The 22321-nt window shown below is 36.9% G+C and overlaps 2 protein-coding genes across 3 annotated transcripts; both read right to left on the reverse strand.

The window, feature by feature from the left end:
* Positions 1-6633: 6633 nt before the first annotated feature.
* Positions 6634-9405, reverse strand: LOC113332631 (L-ascorbate oxidase homolog). Its single transcript, XM_026579155.1, has 6 exons — positions 9280-9405; positions 8831-9028; positions 8638-8747; positions 7835-8551; positions 7376-7741; positions 6634-7273 (listed from the first exon to the last, which is right to left on the reverse strand). Exons 2-6 carry the CDS (start codon positions 8978-8980, stop codon positions 6991-6993), a joined length of 1626 nt encoding a protein of 541 aa, XP_026434940.1. The 5' UTR covers positions 8981-9028; positions 9280-9405; the 3' UTR covers positions 6634-6990.
* An 828-nt stretch (positions 9406-10233) lies between these two features.
* On the reverse strand, positions 10234-15478 carry LOC113299968 (phytochrome E-like). 2 transcript variants are annotated; one of them, XM_026549097.1, is made up of 4 exons: positions 13030-15477; positions 12071-12875; positions 11280-11573; positions 10234-10859 (listed from the first exon to the last, which is right to left on the reverse strand). In XM_026549097.1, exons 1-4 carry the CDS (start codon positions 15116-15118, stop codon positions 10646-10648), a joined length of 3402 nt encoding a protein of 1133 aa, XP_026404882.1. In that variant the 5' UTR covers positions 15119-15477; the 3' UTR covers positions 10234-10645. The 2 variants fall into 2 exon arrangements, with proteins under 2 accessions (XP_026404882.1, XP_026404886.1); XM_026549101.1 differs by having other exon boundaries at positions 10712-10845; positions 13030-15478.
* Between the last annotated feature and the right edge of the window lie 6843 nt (positions 15479-22321).

Raw genomic sequence — 22321 nt, forward strand, 5'->3', positions numbered from 1 at the left:
ACATAATTTGAACACGAGCATTAACTCTTATCATTTATTGTTCAAAGATATTCCTTGATACTCAAGGTGATCCCTGGTCCGAAAAATTGAAAATCATTTAATTATGATTTTCATAATATATGTTTTAATTACCAGCAATTAAAGCATATCCTAAGGAAAATATTATTAGTTAATGTGCTAGAATAATAATAGAAGTATTCTATGAGAGTTTTCAGAAATATAGGTTTGGTATTTAAGTGGAAATAGGACAACCGAAATTAGGTACTTTAATGCATATCTTGAAAATATTTTCGGTTTTGGAATTACCTTGTTGTCCAAACAACCTTGGTCTATAAATACCTAAGTTTGCATTTATAGCAAACTATCCTAAGAGCCAGGAAAACTTCATTTCTTGTTGTTTCTGGTGGATCCGTCTACTCGGAGAGGGAAGTATCCTAATTAGATGAAATCTCTTACGACCGCTCGTTTAAAGATTTTTGTGGGATCAAGAAGCTCTACGAGTATCGTTGGTGGGAAACTAGAAATTGTAGTGTTATTCTTTTTCGATTTTATTTGATTGACTAATGGTTGTTGAAACTTTGATTGCACCTAGTTTGTTTATTCTTGAGAATCTTCTCTTCTGATATAAGGTTCACTCAGACTAGATCAAAGTATCGACATGATATTTAGAACTGTTGTTAGATCTAAAGACATCTTGTGATAATTCATTTTTAACAAACTTTGTTCTGTGTATGATTGATCACAAGAGGATTCAAGTGTTGTTGTGCAGGTAGTTGAAGGCAATAGAAGATTTGAAGACGAAGAAGAATTCTTATTAGTTTTCATATCTTGTGGATTTAGTGCACAAACCTTGATCGGCTGGGATCCAACTAGAATCAGTTTGTCTTTGATAGATCGGATTGATTAGTTGCGTGAGATCGACATCACTTTATAGTTTCTCATTGAGATCTATATGGATTGATTGCAAATCTAAACTTGACTATTTCGGTAGTTATTGGATAGATTGATCTAACCAGAAAAAGGAGTTTAATAGATTAAACATAAGAGCCTTTGTCAACGACTCATCTTATCTTTAACAAGATTGATTAGAGTGGTTACCAAACTGATTCTTCCTTTGTTGTATGTAATAAGATCCAAAAGACTTGCTATTCACGTGCGTGACTCTAAAAGTCGAAGGCGTGGGGATAATGATGGAACTAAGTAGCTAGGGGTAGCGTGCTTGGTCTCAACTATACGAAGTTGGTATTAGATCTTGTATAGCGAATTAATTCTGAGAGTATTCAAAACTGGACTAGGTCCCGGGGTTTTTCTGCATTTACGGTTTCCTCGTTAACAAAATCTTGCTGTGTCATTTACTTTTCTATTCTGCAATGATAATTATTGTTTATTACAATTATAATTGTTGTTTATTACAATTAAAAGTAAATTACACTTGTATGTTAACTCCGTAACACTTGATATTAATTCTATAGAGTTTCGGTTGATTCCGAACCTATTATCAAGTGATCACTTTGTTGTCGTATCGTCTCGATCTTGTATCCATAGTCAATCACACAAGTTATCTTTTTGTCGTATTGTCTCGATCTCGTATCCATAGATGACCACACAAAGTGTGTGAAACTAATTGTTGTATTGTCTCGACGTTGTCCATAGACGATCACATTCGGAAGAGGACCTATAAGTTGATAAACAAAATATTGTGGTGTATTTGGGTACCCTCGTCTTTTCACCACCCTTAAATAATAAGCCTGATCAGATTCGAAAATAAATTCTTCACTTATGTGTACATATGATCATTTATATGGGCAATTTTCAATTGATCCACAAATTAATTCATATAACTAATATTGTTAAGGACCTTTGAACATCTAATTTCTAAATCATATTTCAAAAAAATTCACAAGACAAGCTTGACTCGAAACTTCTTCTTTCTAATTCTATTGTAAGTCATACGACATAATCTCAATAGATAGAACGATGACATAATGAGTAAAATAGAATGATTCGGTCTTCATATACCTGATACAGAAGTTCTCCAAATATCTTTGTCGATCTTCAGTCTTCAAGGGTAATCTCTGATACCCAACTATAATTCCAACGTAATCCGAGATGTGACTTAGTAGACTGGAAATCAAGATATAGTTTCGATCATATAATATCGCCAACAAGCTTGAGATAACAAAACTTATGGGTTCAACCGAGAAATGCTCTAACACCTACCATATGGGGAATGCCTTTTCACATCACGTGCAACATCTCATTTACCTATATATGCATTATCTTCGTGAAGTCTCTGTAAGTATAAGAAGCACCGCAATTATTGTTTCACTTTCGTTGAAAATTAAGAGGCATTATATCCAGTTATAGAGAAGGATAATGCAAATACATATACATTAATAAATGTCACAAGCAAGAGTTTATAATTAAAATTCAGGTGGAACTCCAATCAATCTTGCTAGAATGCTGCATGTCGAGGACACAATCTCTTCGGCCCCTGCGAAACAATGTGTAAAACACTTGGTCAATCTTTTAAGGTTGGAATTATCTAATTGCACTACCGTAAAGAGTATAAATAACGTAATACTTCAAAAGGTAAATATAACACGTATTATTGTAAGCATATGCTACTTCAAGATGTTAATATCCTAATGTAGCACCTAATAGAGCAACTAGTGTTTCCTCTTTGGGGCTTATGGTTACTATAACTCAAACTATAATATCATTCTTAAGAGTTCTCCTTGGAATGAAATACCTAAATATAAGAGTAAAATGATGTATAGGCAAGATAAGCATAAATTATATCTAGCTAACTGAGCTGGTGATTTTTGTGTAGTAGAGAGGATAGAAGGGATAATATTGCTCACATGGTATGAGCCTCCTATACCAATCTACAACCCACCACCAACAACACCAGCTTATGATCCTCCCTCACCAGTCATCCCACAACCACCAACTGCACCAACCTATGATCAGTCATATATCCCACACCTCCATGCTACTTCAAGTCGTCACCTCCACCACCAACATACATATGCTCATCTCTTAGTAACATGCGCCAACATTGACCACTAACAATACCACCACCATCACCACGACATCAAGATCATATATTAAAATCAATAATCTTTACAAAATCATGAAAATAGTATAAACCTATAAAATACAAATTAACTTTAAAGATTTTTTTCTTATTTGTTTGCATATTATGTGAAACCAAATTGGTCACTATATTCATTCCAATATAGAATTTGTGAACCAAAATCAGTAACATCAAGGAGGAATGAAAGAGGAAGATGACTAAAGAAAACATGAACTGTTTTTGAACCTGTTGATGATTTATGACATCTAATTTATATTGAAATCAAAAAATCAATCGAAAAAATTTAAACAAGTATCTCGTGAATCTCACTAGCAAAATACCCCTCATTTTGGTGGTGGTGGAGGAGGAGGTGGCAACGACGAAGAAAGTGGTGGTGGCTGTCGTCGAGGAGGAGAAAGGTATTTAGAAAGCAGATGATCGAGCTTCATTCGGTTGAGAAGGCATTAGAGGTTCTGTTTGGGAGCTTGGAAACGGGATAACATATCCTGGAAAAGTTTATCTTAATTTCATTTATGATAACCTTGTTAATGGTTAGTTTTAATGGTGTTTGTCTAAAATTCTATCATATCTTGGGCTAGGTTTGCCTGTGTTTGTTTGACTACAGAAATAAGTTAATATAAATAATTATTTCTTAGCCAAATACTTATTTTAAAGGAAAATAATTGTCTAACCCAGGTGAGGATACATGTATCTCAGGTATTTGGAAGAATACCTTAACCTCACTTTTTAGCTTCCTAAAATAAAGGAAGGTTTAGTAATCCTTATCCAGAATTGGAATTGTAGTGAGACAAACACATTTGTTTAACAGTTTTTTACTGGATAACCCAACCTAGGATGGGATATCCAGGATACCAAACACGACCTAAGTATTATATATGGAGGGTGGATTTGGTATTGATAATTATAATTATAAATATTTCCTTTTAAAATATGAGGATATAATAATGAAAACTAGTCATAAAAACCCAAGGTGACCAAACTTGTGGTACAAAAACCCCACTCAAATGTTGGGATCCATTAAAACTCCATCGTAAACAAAATTGATACAAAAACCCCAAATTTTTAAAAATTGATACAAAAATACCAGATTTAAATGTTGATTTCATCATGACTAGTTTAGGACTAGTTTAGGAAGGTAAACATATTCTCTGGTGACAGGATTAAATATATAAATGGGATCAATAGTTAGCTGGTGCTGTATATTTATGCACATCAAACCATTGCACGAGCCAACAAAGTTCAGCAATAAACGATAAATAGGTAGAGGAGGATTATTGATCCTTTTCAATTTTTTCCCGTAGGAGTATTGTTCATCAAAGCTAACCCGAGCACCAATATGTCCCCCATAGAAAAGTAACGGTGCCGCACATACATCTTCAATGCAACAGGCAAAGTAGAGACTTTCCTCCACCTTAGCAGTTATATTATTATCGTTGTCGCCATCACCACCATAGAGATGTTTAAGCTGGCGTCTAAAGTGCAAATTTGTAAAGTAAGTTCCGCTCTCTTGGATGAGAGTAAGCCCCTTTTTGCATACTAATTTGCACTCAGAAACAAACTCAGTAGGAACCCGAGAAAGGATGTCTAATATGATATCCGAGGGAAGAGACTCCACTGACCTCACAATATTAACATAAATAAATATAAAGAGGTTAGATGAATTCAATGAGAAACAACAAGTCGTCTAATGATTCTCAAGCTTCCTTAGGATATTAACATAAATAAATATAAACAGGTGAATTTCAATGAGAAACATCAAATGGTGTAATGGTTCTCAAGCTTCATCAAACCCCTATAGCAACATAAATCCTAAGCTAAAATACTTCGGTGTAGTGTTAGGGACCATAAATCCCAAGTTAAAATACTTAGGGACTTTAAATCCTAAGCTAAAGTACTTAGGTGTGGTGTAGTGTTAGGGACCATTTGGGGTGGAATTAAAAATTTAAATTTTGTACTGGGAAAAAAGGATTAACCGAACGTTGGTTTGATCAAATTAATCTTTACAAGAAGATCTTTGTTAACCTCGTTTGATTGGGGGCCAAAGAAACTAATTGGGGGCCATGACATTTTATTTGTACCCCAAAATTTTTAAGGGCGTATTCATCCGACTGTGAACATACTGTTTTATCCTTGACTACTTTTTTTCAAATGACGACCCTAATTAACGACCCTTCATAGACATTAACGACAGTTTAAAGTCGTCATATACATAATTAAAACGATAATGACTCTTCCAAAGGGTCGTCAGGGAATTGATTATGTATATGACGATTCTAAACTGTCGTACATTTATGCCATTAACAATGAAGATAACGACTCTTTTTAGAGACTAACGACTGTTTTTAATGACACTTCTAAAACATTAACGACTGTTTACAGTCGTCATATACGTAATTAAAACAATAACGACTCTTCCAAAGGATCGTCAGGGAATTGATTATGTTTAGACGACACAAAACTGTCGTACATTTCCGCCATTAATGAATCTTCGACAGTTTAGAGTCGTCACTGAAACAATCGGAAAAACTAACGACTGTTTGGGGTCGTCACTGAAAATTTTCAATATCATGACGACTTTTCATACAGATCTGGGCAAAAAAAAAAATCAGACACAAAATTGCAGACAAAAAATCTGGAAAAAAAAAGAATTAAACTCAAATTAAATCAGATTATCACTAATTATTTAGGGACATTTTAGCCATTTAAAAAATATTTTTTAAGGGGTGACCTAAATTAGGATTGGGTGACCTTTTTTGTCCTCTAGTGCAAGGCCCCCAATTAAAATGGTTTGGCCCCAATTAAGCTAGGCTTGTTAACCCTTTCATTAACCCCTGATCAAATTGCATGACTTATACCTCCATTTCTCTTAATCTTTTTTCTTTTCAGAACTTTAAAAAGGTTGGTTATATGCAACGATTTAAGGCTATCAACAATTGAAACCATTTAGGATGAAAACTATGTTAGACGATCAAATATTGGATAGCAGAAAACAAACAAGTTTTGCGTATACAATCAAAAACCCTCCATGGAGGAGATTTTAAAACCCATAATCCTTCGATTCTTGTTTATCAATTGGTTTGATGTCATGGGAAATGGGGATTATTCAGGCGGCCATTTTGTTTTTTGAAGCACAGTTGGCCATGATTTGCTGCATCATATTTATCTAGCCAATCAATTTTTCTCAACATCCATTTGGATTTGGATTTTCTATTTGATTCAATTTGTAATGGTTAACATCAAGATTCAATCTGGTTGACGGGTAATTGGTAAACTGATTATAGGTTGATGAAGATTTTATGGTGGAAACTGGAAAGTAATTGGGTGTTTTTTGTGTCAAGGATTTAACATACTCCGTTATCAAAAAAAAATGGTGGACTGTTTATAAATCTTATCTTTCTTTTTGCCCCACTATCTGTGTAAAGGAGTATTTGGCTTTTTCAAAAACCTTTGATGCTTTCAACACTAGGTTTATTGCAACTAGATACTTTGGGAAATTTTGCCCCCGGATAAACAATAGGATATCACTGGACAAATTAAAAAAAACTGCTTTATTTTGATTAATCTTCTTCTCTAGCTGATGCTAGTAGAGCGGCTAACGACGAGTTTCAATCTCACCAACATCCTAATTCCTAGTGATTAGAAATAAAAAATATTCTTCTTGGCTACATTTTTCAGCAAGTCACACTACCGTGTGACCGCTAAAAATTAGTCAGAGAAATTACACTTAACATAAAAAGAAACAAACGGAAAGAAAACAATCCGCTTTCATAATCGCGGTATTGGATCATACTAATACATAACAATAACAAGGGTACTAGTAGAGGTAATTAGCTAAGCTAACTATATAGAGTGGCACTACTAGCTAGTAGCCGTAGAATCAAGTGCACGGCCTAGATGTGCTTACCCCTGGCTTTACCGCAAAGAATTGCATTTGCAGGGATTACGTATTCAGTGAAAGGACTCTTCTCCTCGTTCCATACTCTGACATATAATTCCTGTCCTAGGTACCTTCTTGGCCAGATTGCCGACCTCAAATTCCACATTCCTTTGTTGTCAAATGGCACTAGCATTGCTGTCCATGATTTTGGGTATACTTGGATTGTGTATCTTGTTGCAGCATCCACTAAATTGTAGAATTTCCTTTGTGCTGCTGTCCACTTCTTAGGTCCATACCTGCAGTTTCCTTCATTAGTATATATGTAGGCAAGCAAGTACAGTCATATCAAAGCATCAAATGAAGAAAATATCATATATACAGAGAGGTTGGCAGCATACCCGACGACCCAGCCATCGGTACCAGAAAGATGCCAAGATTGAATGGTATTTTCATTGTTATTGAAGATAATTTCGACATAGTCATGAAGCCAAAGTCCAACTACAGGAGTTCCTAGTTTAGCAGGACCAGCTTGAGTTTTATTCTTGAATGTTTTCAAGTCGAATACTCCAGGAATGTCGAAATAATCAGCTAATTTCAATGGAGTATCAGGGTTTACGTATGACATTCCGTTAATTGCATATCGCAATTTGCCGTTAATTTTAACCTCAGAGTTAGCTAGATGAAGTATCCTGGTTGGCTTGACACTACCATAGTGGTATGCCCCTTGAGGGTTGGGTCTCGCTGCACTGGCTGTCAAATTCCATCTGCATATCATTCAAAACCAAATTAGTTAAGAAGAAAATGAAATTATCAGAGAAGTCTCCCTGAATTTACATTCACAAGACAAGAATTTTTACCGGAAAGTTCGAGCTTGTTTCAAGGACCAGTGAACATGGGTAGTTGGACCAATTGGCTTAGCACCTGAAGCTTTCTCCTTGGAGTTGGAGTACTTGAGTAATCCAGTGGAAGTGAGTACAGGAATGGTAAATCGCGACGACGCAACGATGTAGTAATCTTTAGCTTTTTGATTTAACGTGATAAGAACAGCGAGTGACTGACCGACATGGATATCAAGAGAATCATACCATTCTTGAACTGTATGAGATCCTTCCATTTCAACCAACCTCATTTTATGACCTTGAATCCTAAAGTTGATTGAAGTTGACAGACCAGCATTTGATAATCTAATCTTATAGGTTTTCCCTGGATCTCCCTGGAGCTCAATTCCATTTTGCATTCCGTTAATAATCAAACCATCAGGAAAAGCAAGCTTTTTCCCATAATCCAAAGTGTTCTGCAATGCCTTGTGGCCAGCTTTGTACCAGTCACCAATGAGCAAATGGAAATCACCAGATGGTTCAGCGTATGGGAGAGGGATCTTGGGGCGAGTATACATGTTGATTCCTCCGTACCCGCCGGAAGCTTTGTGCATTTGTAGTGAAGGGAAGTACATGAATGTTCCGATTTGATCTTTGACTTGAAGATGGTATGTGAAGTTATGGCCGGGAAGGATTGGACAATTGGTTCCAGATACTCCATCTTGCCATATGGTCTTCCTGTTCTTGATCCCATTCCTAAAGACACAGTACAATTTTCAGTTCCAAAATTTAATAAGCATTTTAGCAAAAGAAAAGGGTTTGACAAACAATAATAAGCTTACCATGTAAGGAGGAAAGGTTCATCTATCTTGTTAATGAGATTAATGATAACATTATCGTTGGTGACAATATCAAGTCTTGGACCAGGGAACTGTCCATTGATGAGAATTCCCTACACAACAAGATGAGAAAACATTTGCTAAGTATCAATGAGAGTGATAATTAAGAGAAACAAGAATGGGTTTGGATTATTACCTTTTGAGGTTTACCAAGAGGACTAATGGTACCATAGGTAACAGTCCAAGTGAAATATCTGTATGGGTCTTCTGCTTCCACTACCATGACAGCACCAAAACATGCTAGCACTCCTACTAATAACAGCAGCATCATTGTTGTTCCTCTCATCTTGTAACTATATCACAAAATCAGTCTTCTTAACACTCTATCTAATTTCTGCAATAACCCAAGTAAACACAATTAGAAGTAAGCTAGACTAACCAATTTAGATTATTATACAGGACTCAAAAGCGTCTGAATCAGACCAGCTGGATCAGATATTTGACTCGGACCGACTCAATCCCGAGTTGAATTAACAAAAAGACAAACAAGCTCGTTGTACTACCAATGATTATAAGCGAAGTCACTTATCTAAAATGGAACTGAACATTCTTGAACTTGACAAAGAAGAGAAAAAAGAAACCAACCTCGAGTGATGTTCTTCTTGTGGAAGAAGAAGAAGAGACAGAAAGAATGAGGAATTACAGAGAATTGTTAAGTGTTTGGATGAGAATTAAGGAGCTAGAGATGACATATAAATACAGGGATACTGAAGTAGAGTGTAGAGATGTAGATTAGAGAAGAGTAGTGGCATCATGGCATGCAATTAATGCTCTCACATTGATGCCTTGTGGGTGCGGTGATGTGATCCAAACCCATTTGCGCCGCACTTCTTGGGTCTCACTCAGGACAGTACTAGTGTACTACTACTCTGATAGTGCTCAGATCCCCAAAAAGTCTGTCACTGCAATTAGTATTAGAAGGAGAAGAAGATATAATTACCAGTTTAGTTTATTCTACTGCGACAACAACTAAAAGAAAACGATAAATGAACTGTCCTGACATTCAGACATGAGCCAGATTCAGATACGACGTCACCCAAATGGAGTACCCCCAATACTTTAAAACTCAAAGTGTTCAGATCACATGAGAGATCAAACAAGAAATACAAGAAAAATAAAGCCATTGGACCCAGACTAGCTAGAGATTGTGCTATAGTTCATTGTAATGCACCCTTGAATATACCCGGAATAGTTTGAGCGGCTCCAAAGGTCAACCCTCTTGCTGCAGCAGTATCATTTAAGAAAGGCATCGTACGTATCCCAGTGGGGATTTCACACCATGAGAGATCAAACAAGAAATACAAGAAAAATAAAGCCATTGGACATACGATGCCTTTCTTAAATGATACTGCTGCAGCAAGAGGGTTGACCTTTGGAGCCGCTCAAACTATTCCGGGTATATTCAAGGGTGCATTACAATGAACTATAGCACAATCTCTAGCTAGTCTGGGTTCGTATCCCAGTGGGGATTTCACACCAGTGTTTCTTTATCACACAATAAGCAACTTAGGCGAAGATATAAGTACAAAATACCCTTTATAAAAACATATAAACAAAATACTCTTATAGTTTTGGTCCTTGTCACATATCAACACTGAGTTCACTGAATAATAATTTACAGATATTCTTAATATTACAAAATTTACAGCTAAAAGATGCACTAGTTTGGTTTCTACAAGTACAACAGGTTAGATTTTAGTTGGATAAGATAGAATCATTATTGATTGCACACTTGCAATAAAATGGAGACATTTTAGTTTTACTTTTTTTCTTTCTTGACATACTGATTAATCCTGAATAGTTGAGCAAAATCGGCTTGCTGAAACTCCGTACGAGGTTGAGTTCTATATTGACAGCTTAACTTGAGGCCACAGATGCTTTCCAAAATTGATTAAATTAACCCCAACCATATCTTGTATGACTGCTTGTTCCATTGTTTGCATATGCTCTTTTAAGTGGTAATACTTTGGAATCCAACCTGAATGAGGAAGTAGCACCTGGTAGGCTCCCTGATATATTGAACATCACCATTCATCAGACGAAGAAGCTTACGGGACATGCTTAGACAAAGACCTTCTTGTGTAGCTGTTGAGGACCGAGCTCCATCTTTTTCGAACATATCTTGCACAATTTCTTGAGGTAGTCCTTTACCTGGGTGAGTCATTCTACATGTGTATCAAGAACATAGGAAGAAACTTGGAATCAGCAAGAACCACCCTATTTTCATCCTCATGCAGATAACAGTCAAATAGAAATACATAGAAAGAAAAAAAAAAAAAAACAAGTCATCGGATAAATAAAAGGTTCATGTTTTTGTCCTTTGACTGGCTAATGTGAGACTAATCATTTGTATCCCTAAAGCAAATAGACAACAAGGCGCCCCTACATCAAAGGATTCACTGGAACAGACTATTAACTAAGCGTAAGTCTTCAATTTTGTGAACTGAAGGAAAAGGAATTAAGAGAACACTAGTGCATCTCCAAACTTTTCAAGAATGTCAAGTTGCTAGACCTCTCATCTACCAAATCGTATCTCACCAATAAATCTAGCAAATGAGAAAGGGGCTTGGCCATGATGAATATACCTGAACTCCAATTGCAAAAGCTCAATCGCATCATCTGTAAGCTTCAATTTGAACGAGATCTTGATTTCTACCCAGCCACCCGGAGACGGTGCATGATGCACAGTGTTCAGCAAGAAATCTGACAGCACCTGCTGAAGTCTAATTTGATCACCATATAAATGAACTGTTTTAATCTTCTCTGGAATGTCGTGAATTAGCTGTAAATTCTTTTCCTGCAACAAAATCATTACTTGACTAACAACAGCATCCATAACACATCCCAACAGAAACTCAGTCTTGTTTAGCTTTGTACAACTGCCAAAAAAAAAAAAAAAAAAAAAAGAGAACTCAGATGCTTAGAACAATGCTGCACACATTTATCCATAATGATTCATGTATATTATAAACTTGTCATTCCCTTGCTGTCTGAAGATCTGTGGATAAACCAAGATCATTTTTTTAAGGAGATGATACCAAACTATGCTAAAAAATTATCCAGGCAGCAGAGCCTAGCTTAAATACTGCTAGATTAATAGAATCAAACAAACGGGAATGCAAGCGAAGAACGATATTCAAATCACACTGAGTTTGGGCTAAAGCTATCCAGTATTTGGCCTATTAGGCGCCACACCAACTCATCTATTGTAATCTATTATTAAGTTAACCTTAACAGCTGAGATATAGGAATTACAAAGTAGAGAAGACTAATTTGAATTTCGTTTGCTCCGGTCCTTAGGTACTTTTGAAAGTAACAAAGTAGGGGGAGTTAAGTAGACTATAAGACCCCACTAAGAAATAATTGAGATACTTACTCCTCCTCATTACTTCTGAACTGCATATCTTCTACGACGGCAATAATTTGCCTTTCACATGCTTCACTGGTTTCAAGGACTTGCTTCTGATCATCTGAAATAGCACTATTCTCCAAAAGTTTGTGGGTACACCTTATGCCGTCCAGAGGAGTTTTCATCCCTTGCTGAAGATATGCCAACTTTCTCTGAAAGCACTTCTGGTCCTGTTGAGTTTGTATTTGTAAAGGAATTTCCGCATTATCATGCACTAGATCCTGAAGGAAGCAGAAACAACCAATAGTATGTCCACTTGCGTCAACCCTCTTGTTTGCTGTTAGGAGAACCTCAACATATGCTCCTTTCTTATTGAAGAAAGAAAAAGGGGACCTCTCAGTGTTTTGGCCACCAATAGCACGATACAAGAGAATCGTAAATCTAGTAAGTGCATCTTGACTTTTAAGCTCACAAAAATCCCCAAATATTTCCCTTAGAAGCATTTTCCCGATAACTTCCCCCCTTAACCAACCAGTCAGCTTTTCCATTGCTGCATTCCACTCACAGCAGCACGTATTCTCATCCGAAGCAAATATAGGTGGGATCAACGAATTAGGGCTTTGAATAACAGCCTCATAATCCCGTTGCAAGCGGACAAATTTATCCGTCACCAATTTCTCTTCAGTGACATCTTGGCCTACAAAGCAAACTCCAACGACACTAGTAGTGTAATCTCTACTGGAGCAGGCATTTGCCAAGATATGCACATACTCTACTTTCTCTTTCAGTCCAAATGTCCTTAGCTTTAGCTCAATATTTTTATCCTCCTCTCCTATGACAAAAAAACAAATCAAAAAGCAAATCAAGTTTGCTGAGGAGACAAGAAAGCTAAAACAAGATTTAGACAGAAAGGTAAGAGCTAAAATACTCCTTTGCTGACTGAAGACACTACATCTTCACCTACTATTTTTACAAGTAACACGTACCTCGCAAAGCACGGGATAAATGATTTTCTACTATTACGCGTGATTGCTTATGGACAAGCTCATTAACCAGGGACTTTCCCATTGCTTCAGTAACAGCTAACCCTGTCAACTCAGCAGCTTTAGCATTCCAGCCATTGATGAGCCCGGCTGAATCAACAGCTAAAATGGGTGCAGCTGCAGTTTCAATCAGTCTTACCATCTCGGATGCCACTGAACTGAGTTCTTGCATCATCCCTTCCGTTTCCATATCATTCTGCTCGGCTTGGATTATTGTTTTAGCAACAGTTTCTTCGCCATCCTGTATCGACCCTCGCATTATAAGTTGTAAGGAGTAAATAGCATTCATATCAGGTACCTCCCACGGCAAGCTCCTGCATTTTACCACTTCAAGGAAGGCCTTGAATGATGACCTAGGGTGCATTCTCCCACCATCATCTTTATTGTCAGGATGATGCTTTGCTCCTCCCCATTTGACTTCCTTTGCCGTGTGAGATCTGAACCAGAACAGGAAGTCCTTCGATGTAATCCTTGCAGCAGCCATACCACACACGGCATCACCAAGTAAACCGGCACCTGGATAACCAGCATCAGCTAAACTATCAGTGCAAAATCCTGTGGAGTCCCTGCTAAAAGTAAGCAACCACTCCAAGATATCCTTTATCTGCGTTTCATTTGGTGTAACACCCAATACCCAACACATTCCTCCATAGTGTAATGCAGCTCCATCACACTTCACGAGGTCCATGATGTTTGGAGACTGAGTCACGATCCCCACAGGAGAGTCTCTGAGAAGCATATCACATAACAAGGTTTGCATCTTAAGAATCTTCTTCTCACATAGTTGTGCAGCCATTTGAAGCTCCATATTCAACTGAAGCCCAAAAGCCTGCATGAGAAACTCACAAGCATAACGAACGGGAAATGGTATGTAACGGCGGGAACTGTGGTGGCATACTAGTAAACCCCAAAGCTTTGTCTTCGAGTTGTTCCCACTATTAACAATAACAGCTAAGACCAACGAAGCAATGCTACCCATATTGGCCATATACTGTGTGTGACAACCATGGGGAGATCGAAGAGTTGAGTTAACCAAACACAAAGGCTGTTCCAATGCTTCACTCTGCACTATACTAACGGGTTTTGCATGGCAATCACAGATCATTCTGACACGGTTCTGCTTGAACAGAAATCGTGCTGCCTGGGGGATATCTGTGGCTGGATAATGTAATCCTAAATACGGATCTAAGTCAGATCTCCTGATTTCAGAAACCACTTCACCATGTTCGTCCTCGTGAAACTTATAAACCATGACCCTATCATAACCAGTAAGCTCCTGAACATTTTGCACCACAGTATCACATAAAACACCAATGTCTCCTCCAGGAAGAGACTGTAAACGTGAAATTGCTCGAACAGCGAGTTTCTGTGACTGCACCACACCCGCAATAGAAAAAGCAGGGTCACCCAACTTAGCTGGCTCCAAATCAATAACAATTCCAACATCAATTCTATGGAGTATGGCGTAAAACGGCTTCTGAGCACTCTTAGAATGAACCCATATAGGATTTTGCAAAGAAATCTCTCTAGAAGCTACAGCCTTGACCAAAGAAGCACCAGATGATGGCGTAAAAAGGGTACGAGCATCAACACCAATCAAACCACCATCAAATTTTGATGATTCAGTAGTAGTCACTAGTACATCAGTTCTACTATCATCCAAACCTAACCCTAGTGATAAATCAGTAGCGTTTTCACTATAAGCAATGATTAGAAATGTAGGTACTTCAACAGTAAGCATACAACCAAAAGGTTGTATCTGACCACCTCTTTGAATTCTAGATAAATAAGCAGTCATCTCTTCTTGTGATACAGAATTCTCAGGTACTGATTTAATTGATTTTGTGTAATCAAATGATTTACCTGATTCAGCTGATTGTTCAAACCTTGAAAATAACCTTGCATCTGCATTATACTGTGCAATTGCCTTGTTTTTGTTGTTTGATTTTACCTTACTTGCTGCTGATGATGATGCTACTGTGTTTCTGTTGTTGTTGTTCTTAGTTGTTTCTTCTTTATTTACCAAACCCATTTTCTTATTTTGATGAAATCTTCTGATTTCTCAACTCTTAAACTGAAATCAAAGATTCATGTAGGTGTATGGTTATAGTTGTAGTTTTTCTTTTGTATTTTGGTTGGTTTTAACTTTTGTATATTCTGTGTTGCTTTCCTGCATTTCTCACCGATCTGCATCCTCTCTCACTCTTCTTTCTCTGTCTGCCTGTCTCACTCTTTAGAACTAGTTCTCTGATTAAGCTACAAACTGGTTTATAATGATTTTTTTTTGAAGTTTAACTATCAGTTTAACTAGTCTAATCATCAGTTTTATCTGTCAGAGGATTAACAATTAACACCCTCTCACAAATTTCTACTTCTAGTGCCGCACTGCTGCTACTGGAAGGGAAGCCTTTTGTTTGACTTATGTTGACTGATTTGATATTTTTACGGGTATATGGTATGGAAAGTGGAAACGTTTTAAATTCCACGACCAATATTGTTCCACGATGCTTCATAATGAATACAGTATATTGTTCCGCGAAGCTCTGGACCATCTAATGGGTTCTCATGTTTGACAGAGTTGGATGGTTTTTCCTCGTGGCTATTCTGAAACAAATGAAGTTCTCAGATAAGTGGTGCAACCTTATTTTCCAGTGTGTTAGCACTCAACTTCAAGGTAAGGAAATTCTCTCTCTCCTTATCTTTTCATAATACGTGTAGAATTCTTTTTCATACCCATATTCTATGTCGAAAACTTGGGCATCATCTCTGGCTTTAAACTTCTCCGAAAAGCCTTGATAGTAATCATCTGCTCTTTGCGGATGACTATCTCATCTATGACAAAGCCATTATCAAACATAGTGAGGTATGCTAGCCACTCTGGAAATCTATGGTAAAGTTTCAGGCCAAATAATCAACTTTTCCAAGTATGACATTTTCTTCTCTCCCAATGTCAAAAATAGTTTTGGAAAAAAACAATAACAACATTTTAAAAGTTCAAGAAAATCTCTTTAGATGACAAGTGCTTAGGTGCCCTCCACTTTACTAATAAATTGAAGATAGCTTGTTTTGAGAGTTTTGTTGATAAGATAAGATAGAAGGGAGACTCAAAGGATAGAAAAGCAAAAACTTGTCCCAAGCAGGCAGAAATGTCCTAGCCAAAACTATCGGTCATGTATCCGCAAATTTATATTGGAATTAATTCTTATTATTATTAGTAACTTCTCGGTAAGGGTAGTTTAAAGAGAAAATAAGATTAATTACTATTAGGGTTATTAGATTTGTGCCCGTGCTACGCACCGGGAATTTTATTTCTTTTAATATGGTGTGCGTGGGGCTTTGCCCCGCCCAGCCCCGTGGGGATACATTCTTGATTTGGTGTGAGCAAGGCTTCGCCCCGCCCCGTGGAGATGCATTTTTGATTTGGTGTGCGCGGGGTTTTGCCCTACCTGTGGGGATGCATTTTTTATTTGGTGTGATCGGGGGTTCGCCCTGCCCGTAGGGATGCATTTTTTATTTGGCGTGCGCGGGGCTTCCCCCCGTCCCGTGGAGATGCATTTTTTATTTGGTATGTGCGGAGCTTCGCCCCACTCCGTGGAGATGTATTTTTTTTATTTGGAATGTGCGAGGCTTCGCCCCGCCCCGAGGGGATGCATTATTTATTTGGTGTGCGCGGGGCTTCGTCCCATTCTGAGGCGATGCATTTTTTATTTGGTGCGTGGGGTTTCGCCCGCCCCGATGTATTTTTGATTTGGTGTGGTTGGCGAACACGTTACGTAGGTGGAGAATATGTGTATATTTTATTTATTTATTCATTTTTTCTTCGCAGAAAATATTTGGATTTTTTCTTCGCAGAAAATATTTGGATTTTTTCTTCGCAGAAAATATTTGGATTTTTTCCCATTTATATATTAATTTGGAAAAAAGAGTCGTTATATGGTAGATACTCGATTTCCAAATTGAATTTGGACTTCCATAAAATTCCAAACACGGTAGGTTAGGTTTCCTTTTGGGTTCGTAATTTTTAAACCAATCATACGTTGCCAAATGTCTTCGCGAATTCCAAATTGAATATGGTTTCCTTTTTTTTTTATCTTTTCCTATTCTTCTTAAACCAATCGTATGTTGCCATGTGTCCTCGCGAGTTCCAAATTGAATTTGGTTTCCTTTTTTTTAATCTTTTCCTATTCTTTTTAAACCAACCATACGTTGCCAAATGCCCTCACCAAAACGCTCGTTTCACAAAACTCAAAAAAGGCCTATTTCGATCAATGGAAAGTGAGGGTTTCCTCACCATTCAACGTGGGAGCTTTATTTGTCTAGGCCTTTAAATCTTTAGATTTCCTCGAGTTTCGTATTTTGGTTGATGTAATAATAGCTGTTGAGATGCAATTATTACAGTTGGGCTATTTAAGAACAATCAGTGTAACGCCTGAAATTTATCAATGAAAATTATTTGCTTTGAATAGAAAGTGAAGTCTATATTCATCGGAGAGAAAGTAACTCTTCTACTCTTATCATCTTGTAGTTGTACATCCAGGTACACTGCAATTGGTATCAGATTCACTCCTGGAACTTGTTATCATGTCTATTCCCGATAAACCCACCGTTAAAGACCTTTCCGTCATTGTTCAACAACATACAGAAAATTTGAATGAGTTGAATTCTTGTTTTATCAAATTGGATTCGTGTTTTCAGAAATTGGATTATGAGGTTCAAACCTTGGATTCTGGTTTTCACCAATTGGATTCTTAGGTTGCCGGCCTATGTAAGATGTTCAGAATCGATCAACATATACCACCACCATCCATTGAGCGGACAGATCCGGGTTCAGTTTTTGGTTCTCATATCAATCATGGAAATTCCTTTAATGGGTTTCACTATATAAACAAGAACATGTGTACAGAGAATCTGGTAAATTTTCCCGCACTCCTAAAGTAGATTTTCCGAGATTTAATGGTACTAATCCTCATGGTTGGGTTCTTAAGTTTGAAAGATACTTCTATCTGCACAAATTTCCTGAGTCGGAACGAGTGGATATGGCACCGATTCATTTTGATTCGAAAGTTGATCCATGGTTTGTGAATTATCAACAAGGTAAACAGTCGATTTTATGGGATATATACTTTTGTTTTGGACTTATTTGCAAGATTTTGAAGATGTTGCTTATGATAATTATGTGGGTAGCCTTAATAAAGTTTCAAAAACAACTGTTGTTGTGGATTATTATGACCAATTTGAGCATTATAAAAGTTCTATGGTCGCTAAAAATCTATCTCTCCCTGAGAGTATCTATACATTCAATTTTATAAGTGGCCTGAAAGAAGAAACTCGCACAACAAGACAAATCTTTAATCCATTTTACTTGAATCGAATGCAGCAAGCTTTAGTAAATCATAACCCCAGATCAATGAAATAAACCACTAGACCATTTTACTTTACACCTTTATCTGTTTCCCACCCACCATCTGCTATGAGACCTTTTTTCATCCCCATCTGCAAACTTCAGTAAACCCAATGTTTCTTCTTCAAACCCCATTATTACTCACCCTTCTACACCAACTAAAACTTCATTGAATACTTCATTACCACTCATCAAAAAGCTCACTCCTATACAAATGAATGATAGAAGAGACAAAGGTCTACGTTATAATTGTGATGAATTTTATAAACATGGTCACATTTGTAAATTTTAACAATTATTCATGTTAATTGTTGTTGAGGAAGAGAATAGTGACACTAGTGATTTATCTCCTGAAGAAGTACATAAAAATTCTCCATCTAGTAGTGATACTATTACGAAAATTTCATTGCATGCCTTGACAAGGAAAATAGCTCATGACACTATTCGCATCTCTAGTCGTTTCAACAAATTTCCTATTATCGTTTTGATTGATAGTGGTAGTACACATTGCATCATTAATTCGAACATAACTGATAAACTTGGTCTTCATGTGTCTCATATTGGTCATATGGTTGTTACAGTGAAAAACGGTGATAGCACAATTAGCAAAGGAATGTGTCAGAATGTGCACTGGGAGATACAAGGCTACCAAATTTCGGATGATTTGAGAGCTCTGCCACTTGGTGGTTGTGACATGGTATAGGGATCTGATTGGCTATGTCAATAGGGAGATGTGGTATTTAACTTTGCGCAACTGAAAAATTCTTTTCTTCATTATGGCGTCCAGATAACACATCAGAGGATTTCTTCTAAAGATTCTCTTAGTCTTATAGTGGGTCTTCTCTTAAAAAGTTCATCATAAGTGAAAATGCGGGGGTATAACAACCACACTCAATATTTCGATTAACAATCTGTATGGACTAACTCCAATATACTTTCTAGAGAATCAACTAGACAGTTAGACTCAATCTAGGTAAAAGTATATCGAGGAGTTAATATCTCTTCTCTTGATTTGATCTTTACTCAAGCAAATAGAAATCTGCGAGTCTTTATCAAATACAAGGAATAAACTTGGATGGTACCAAAGACCAATATCCAAGGATCAATCAATATCCAATCAACAACCAAAGGTTGGATTTCACAATTGATCGATACAAACACACAACCTGTGATATTTCAATTATATAACAAAATATAATGTGGAATAGAAATAACACAGACACTAGAAATTTTGTTAACGAGGAAACCGCAAATGCAGAAAAACCCCGGGACCTAGTCCATATTGAACACCACACTGTATTAAGCCGTTATAGACACTAGCCTACTACAAACTAACTTCGGTCTGGACTGTAGTTGAAGCCTAATCAATCTCACACTGATTCAAGGTACAGTTGCGCTCCTTACGTCTCTGATCCCAGCATGATACTACACACTTGATTCCCTTAGCTGATCTCACCCACAACCAAGAGTTGCTACGACCCAAAGTCGAAGACTTTAGTTAAATAAATTTGTATCACACAAAAAAGTCTACAAGGATAGATAAATCTGTCTCCCACAGATAAAACTAAAAGTTTTATTTTGTCTTTTGATAAAAATCAAGGTGAACAAGAACTAATTGATAAACCGGACTTATATTCCCGAAGAACAACCTAGTATTATCAATCACCTCACAATAATCTAAATCGTATGGTAGCGAAACTAGATATTGCGGAATCACAAACGATGAGACGAAGATGTTTGTGATTTCTTTTTATCTTGCCCTATCGGAGATATAATCTCAAGTCAATTATTCAACTGAACTCGTACTATAGAAAATGGCAAGATCAGATCGCTCAACTACAAGAGAAGTAGTTTCGTCTGGCTTCACAATCCCAATGAAGTCTTTAAGTCGTTAATCGACAGGGTCTCGAGAAGAAACCTACGATTAAAGGAGAATCGACTCTAGCAAACCAACTAATATCACACAAGAGGTGTGGGGATTAGTTTTTCACAGTTGCTAGACATCCCTTATATAGTTTTCAAATCAGGGTTTGCAATCTAGGTTGCCTTGGTAACAAAGCATTCAATAATCACTGTTAGATGAAAAACCTGATTTATCCAAGCTAATATCTTTCAACCGTTAGATCGAAACTTATCTTGTCACACACACATGAAATGTATTCATTTAGGTTTGATTAACCGTACCTAAACGTGTACATTGGTTGATTCACAAATGGGTGACCAATGGTTAGCCATATGAGTGCTTTCATATTAACCGTATTCATCTTTCTCATAACTAGTTCAAATGACTCATAAGAACTAGTTCAAGAGTTGTTCAATTGCTTAGGTCTTTATACATAGACACAATTGAAACAAAATCGGTTTGATTCATTTGAATCAATTCATGAACAATATACCCACGGTTTGCAAAGATTGCATTGATGTGACTCAATAATGTTGTAGTAAAAGGTTCGTAAGACTTGTGAAAGCAAAAGATTCTAGATTTAATTTTTAAAATAAAAATATAGCAAACTCAAATAAAGTGATATCAAGATATTAGGAACAACCAAGACACTGATTCCACTATTAGACATGAATAAATTATGGTAAATAATTCAAAACTCTAATTATCTTTTAAGTCTTTTATTTCTTAATTCACAAATAATCAGGCAAACTCTCAAAAATTAATTGTATCCCCTAACCATAGATTATCTAAACAAAGCATAACCTATCTAATTGAATCACAACTAATGAACAAAATTTTGCAAACAATTAAAAACTCTGCAAAAGCAGTGATTGAGTGAATTATAAATTATAAATTAGAGAAAATAAATAATTACCAATTATTCATGCGTAAATAGCTTCCTCATTGTCTTGGTTGTGAGAGAATTAGTCGCTCATCATGTTGGAAGCACGCTCAAAAATCATTATTATTGCTCAAAGGTGGTGTACAAATGATGGAATGGAGAGAAAATATTAAAAATCGGGTTTGTAACACTTATTTCTGTTACAAACCAGCTGTTACAGAGAACGATAAATGAGAACAGTCACTGTCACTGTAACTATACGACCCACGGCTAAGTGTCGTTGTCACTGTTGGAAAACGACTGTCCTGGTAAGTCTGTTCTTCGTGTTCTTCAGCTTTGCAGCAGCAGAAATGGAGTTTCTGCAATTTGATCTTCTCGACTCTCTGGTGCTCTGTAATTCTCCCAAACTCTCTATCCCCCTTTATGGAACACCGACACCCTTTATACATCCAGTAGCACCAAGAAATCTCGGCCTTGATGAAAAATATTTTGGGAATATTTTCTTCCCTGATTTAGCTTCTCACGTTGTTTCCCCACGCCAAATTACTCTCAATGCATCCAGTCATTGTCCAGAAGTGTTCCAACATGCAGTAGCCACGCGAAAATCTCTTGGTCACTCAATCAGGACTCGGAATGGAAAACCAACCCGTGATGCTCTGATTTCATATCTTGGGTTATCTAGCCAAATTTGATCGAAAAAAACACCCATACCAGCTTTGTTATGACAAATCACATCTACCCATGAAGTTTCGGGGATTGAATCTCACTAAATCACGTCCAAACATCCGACTGAAAATCTGCCAGTTCTCTTCACCATTTTTCCGCCAAAACAAAATTTTGAATTTGTTAAAGAAGGTCACCCCTTATCCAGTGGTCGCCCCTTATCCGTTGTCGGACTCCGGATAATATATGTCATCCGGGGTGCCTTTAACAACTTTTTGAGCCGAATTTTCCATCAATATTTATTTCCAAAAAACACCTACAAACACACAAAACACCAAAATAGGACGAAAACAAGTACTAACAATACGAAACATTGAGGACAAAT

This window comes from Papaver somniferum, chromosome 1, assembly GCF_003573695.1.
Source record: "Papaver somniferum cultivar HN1 chromosome 1, ASM357369v1, whole genome shotgun sequence".
Taxonomy (NCBI): domain Eukaryota; kingdom Viridiplantae; phylum Streptophyta; class Magnoliopsida; order Ranunculales; family Papaveraceae; genus Papaver; species Papaver somniferum.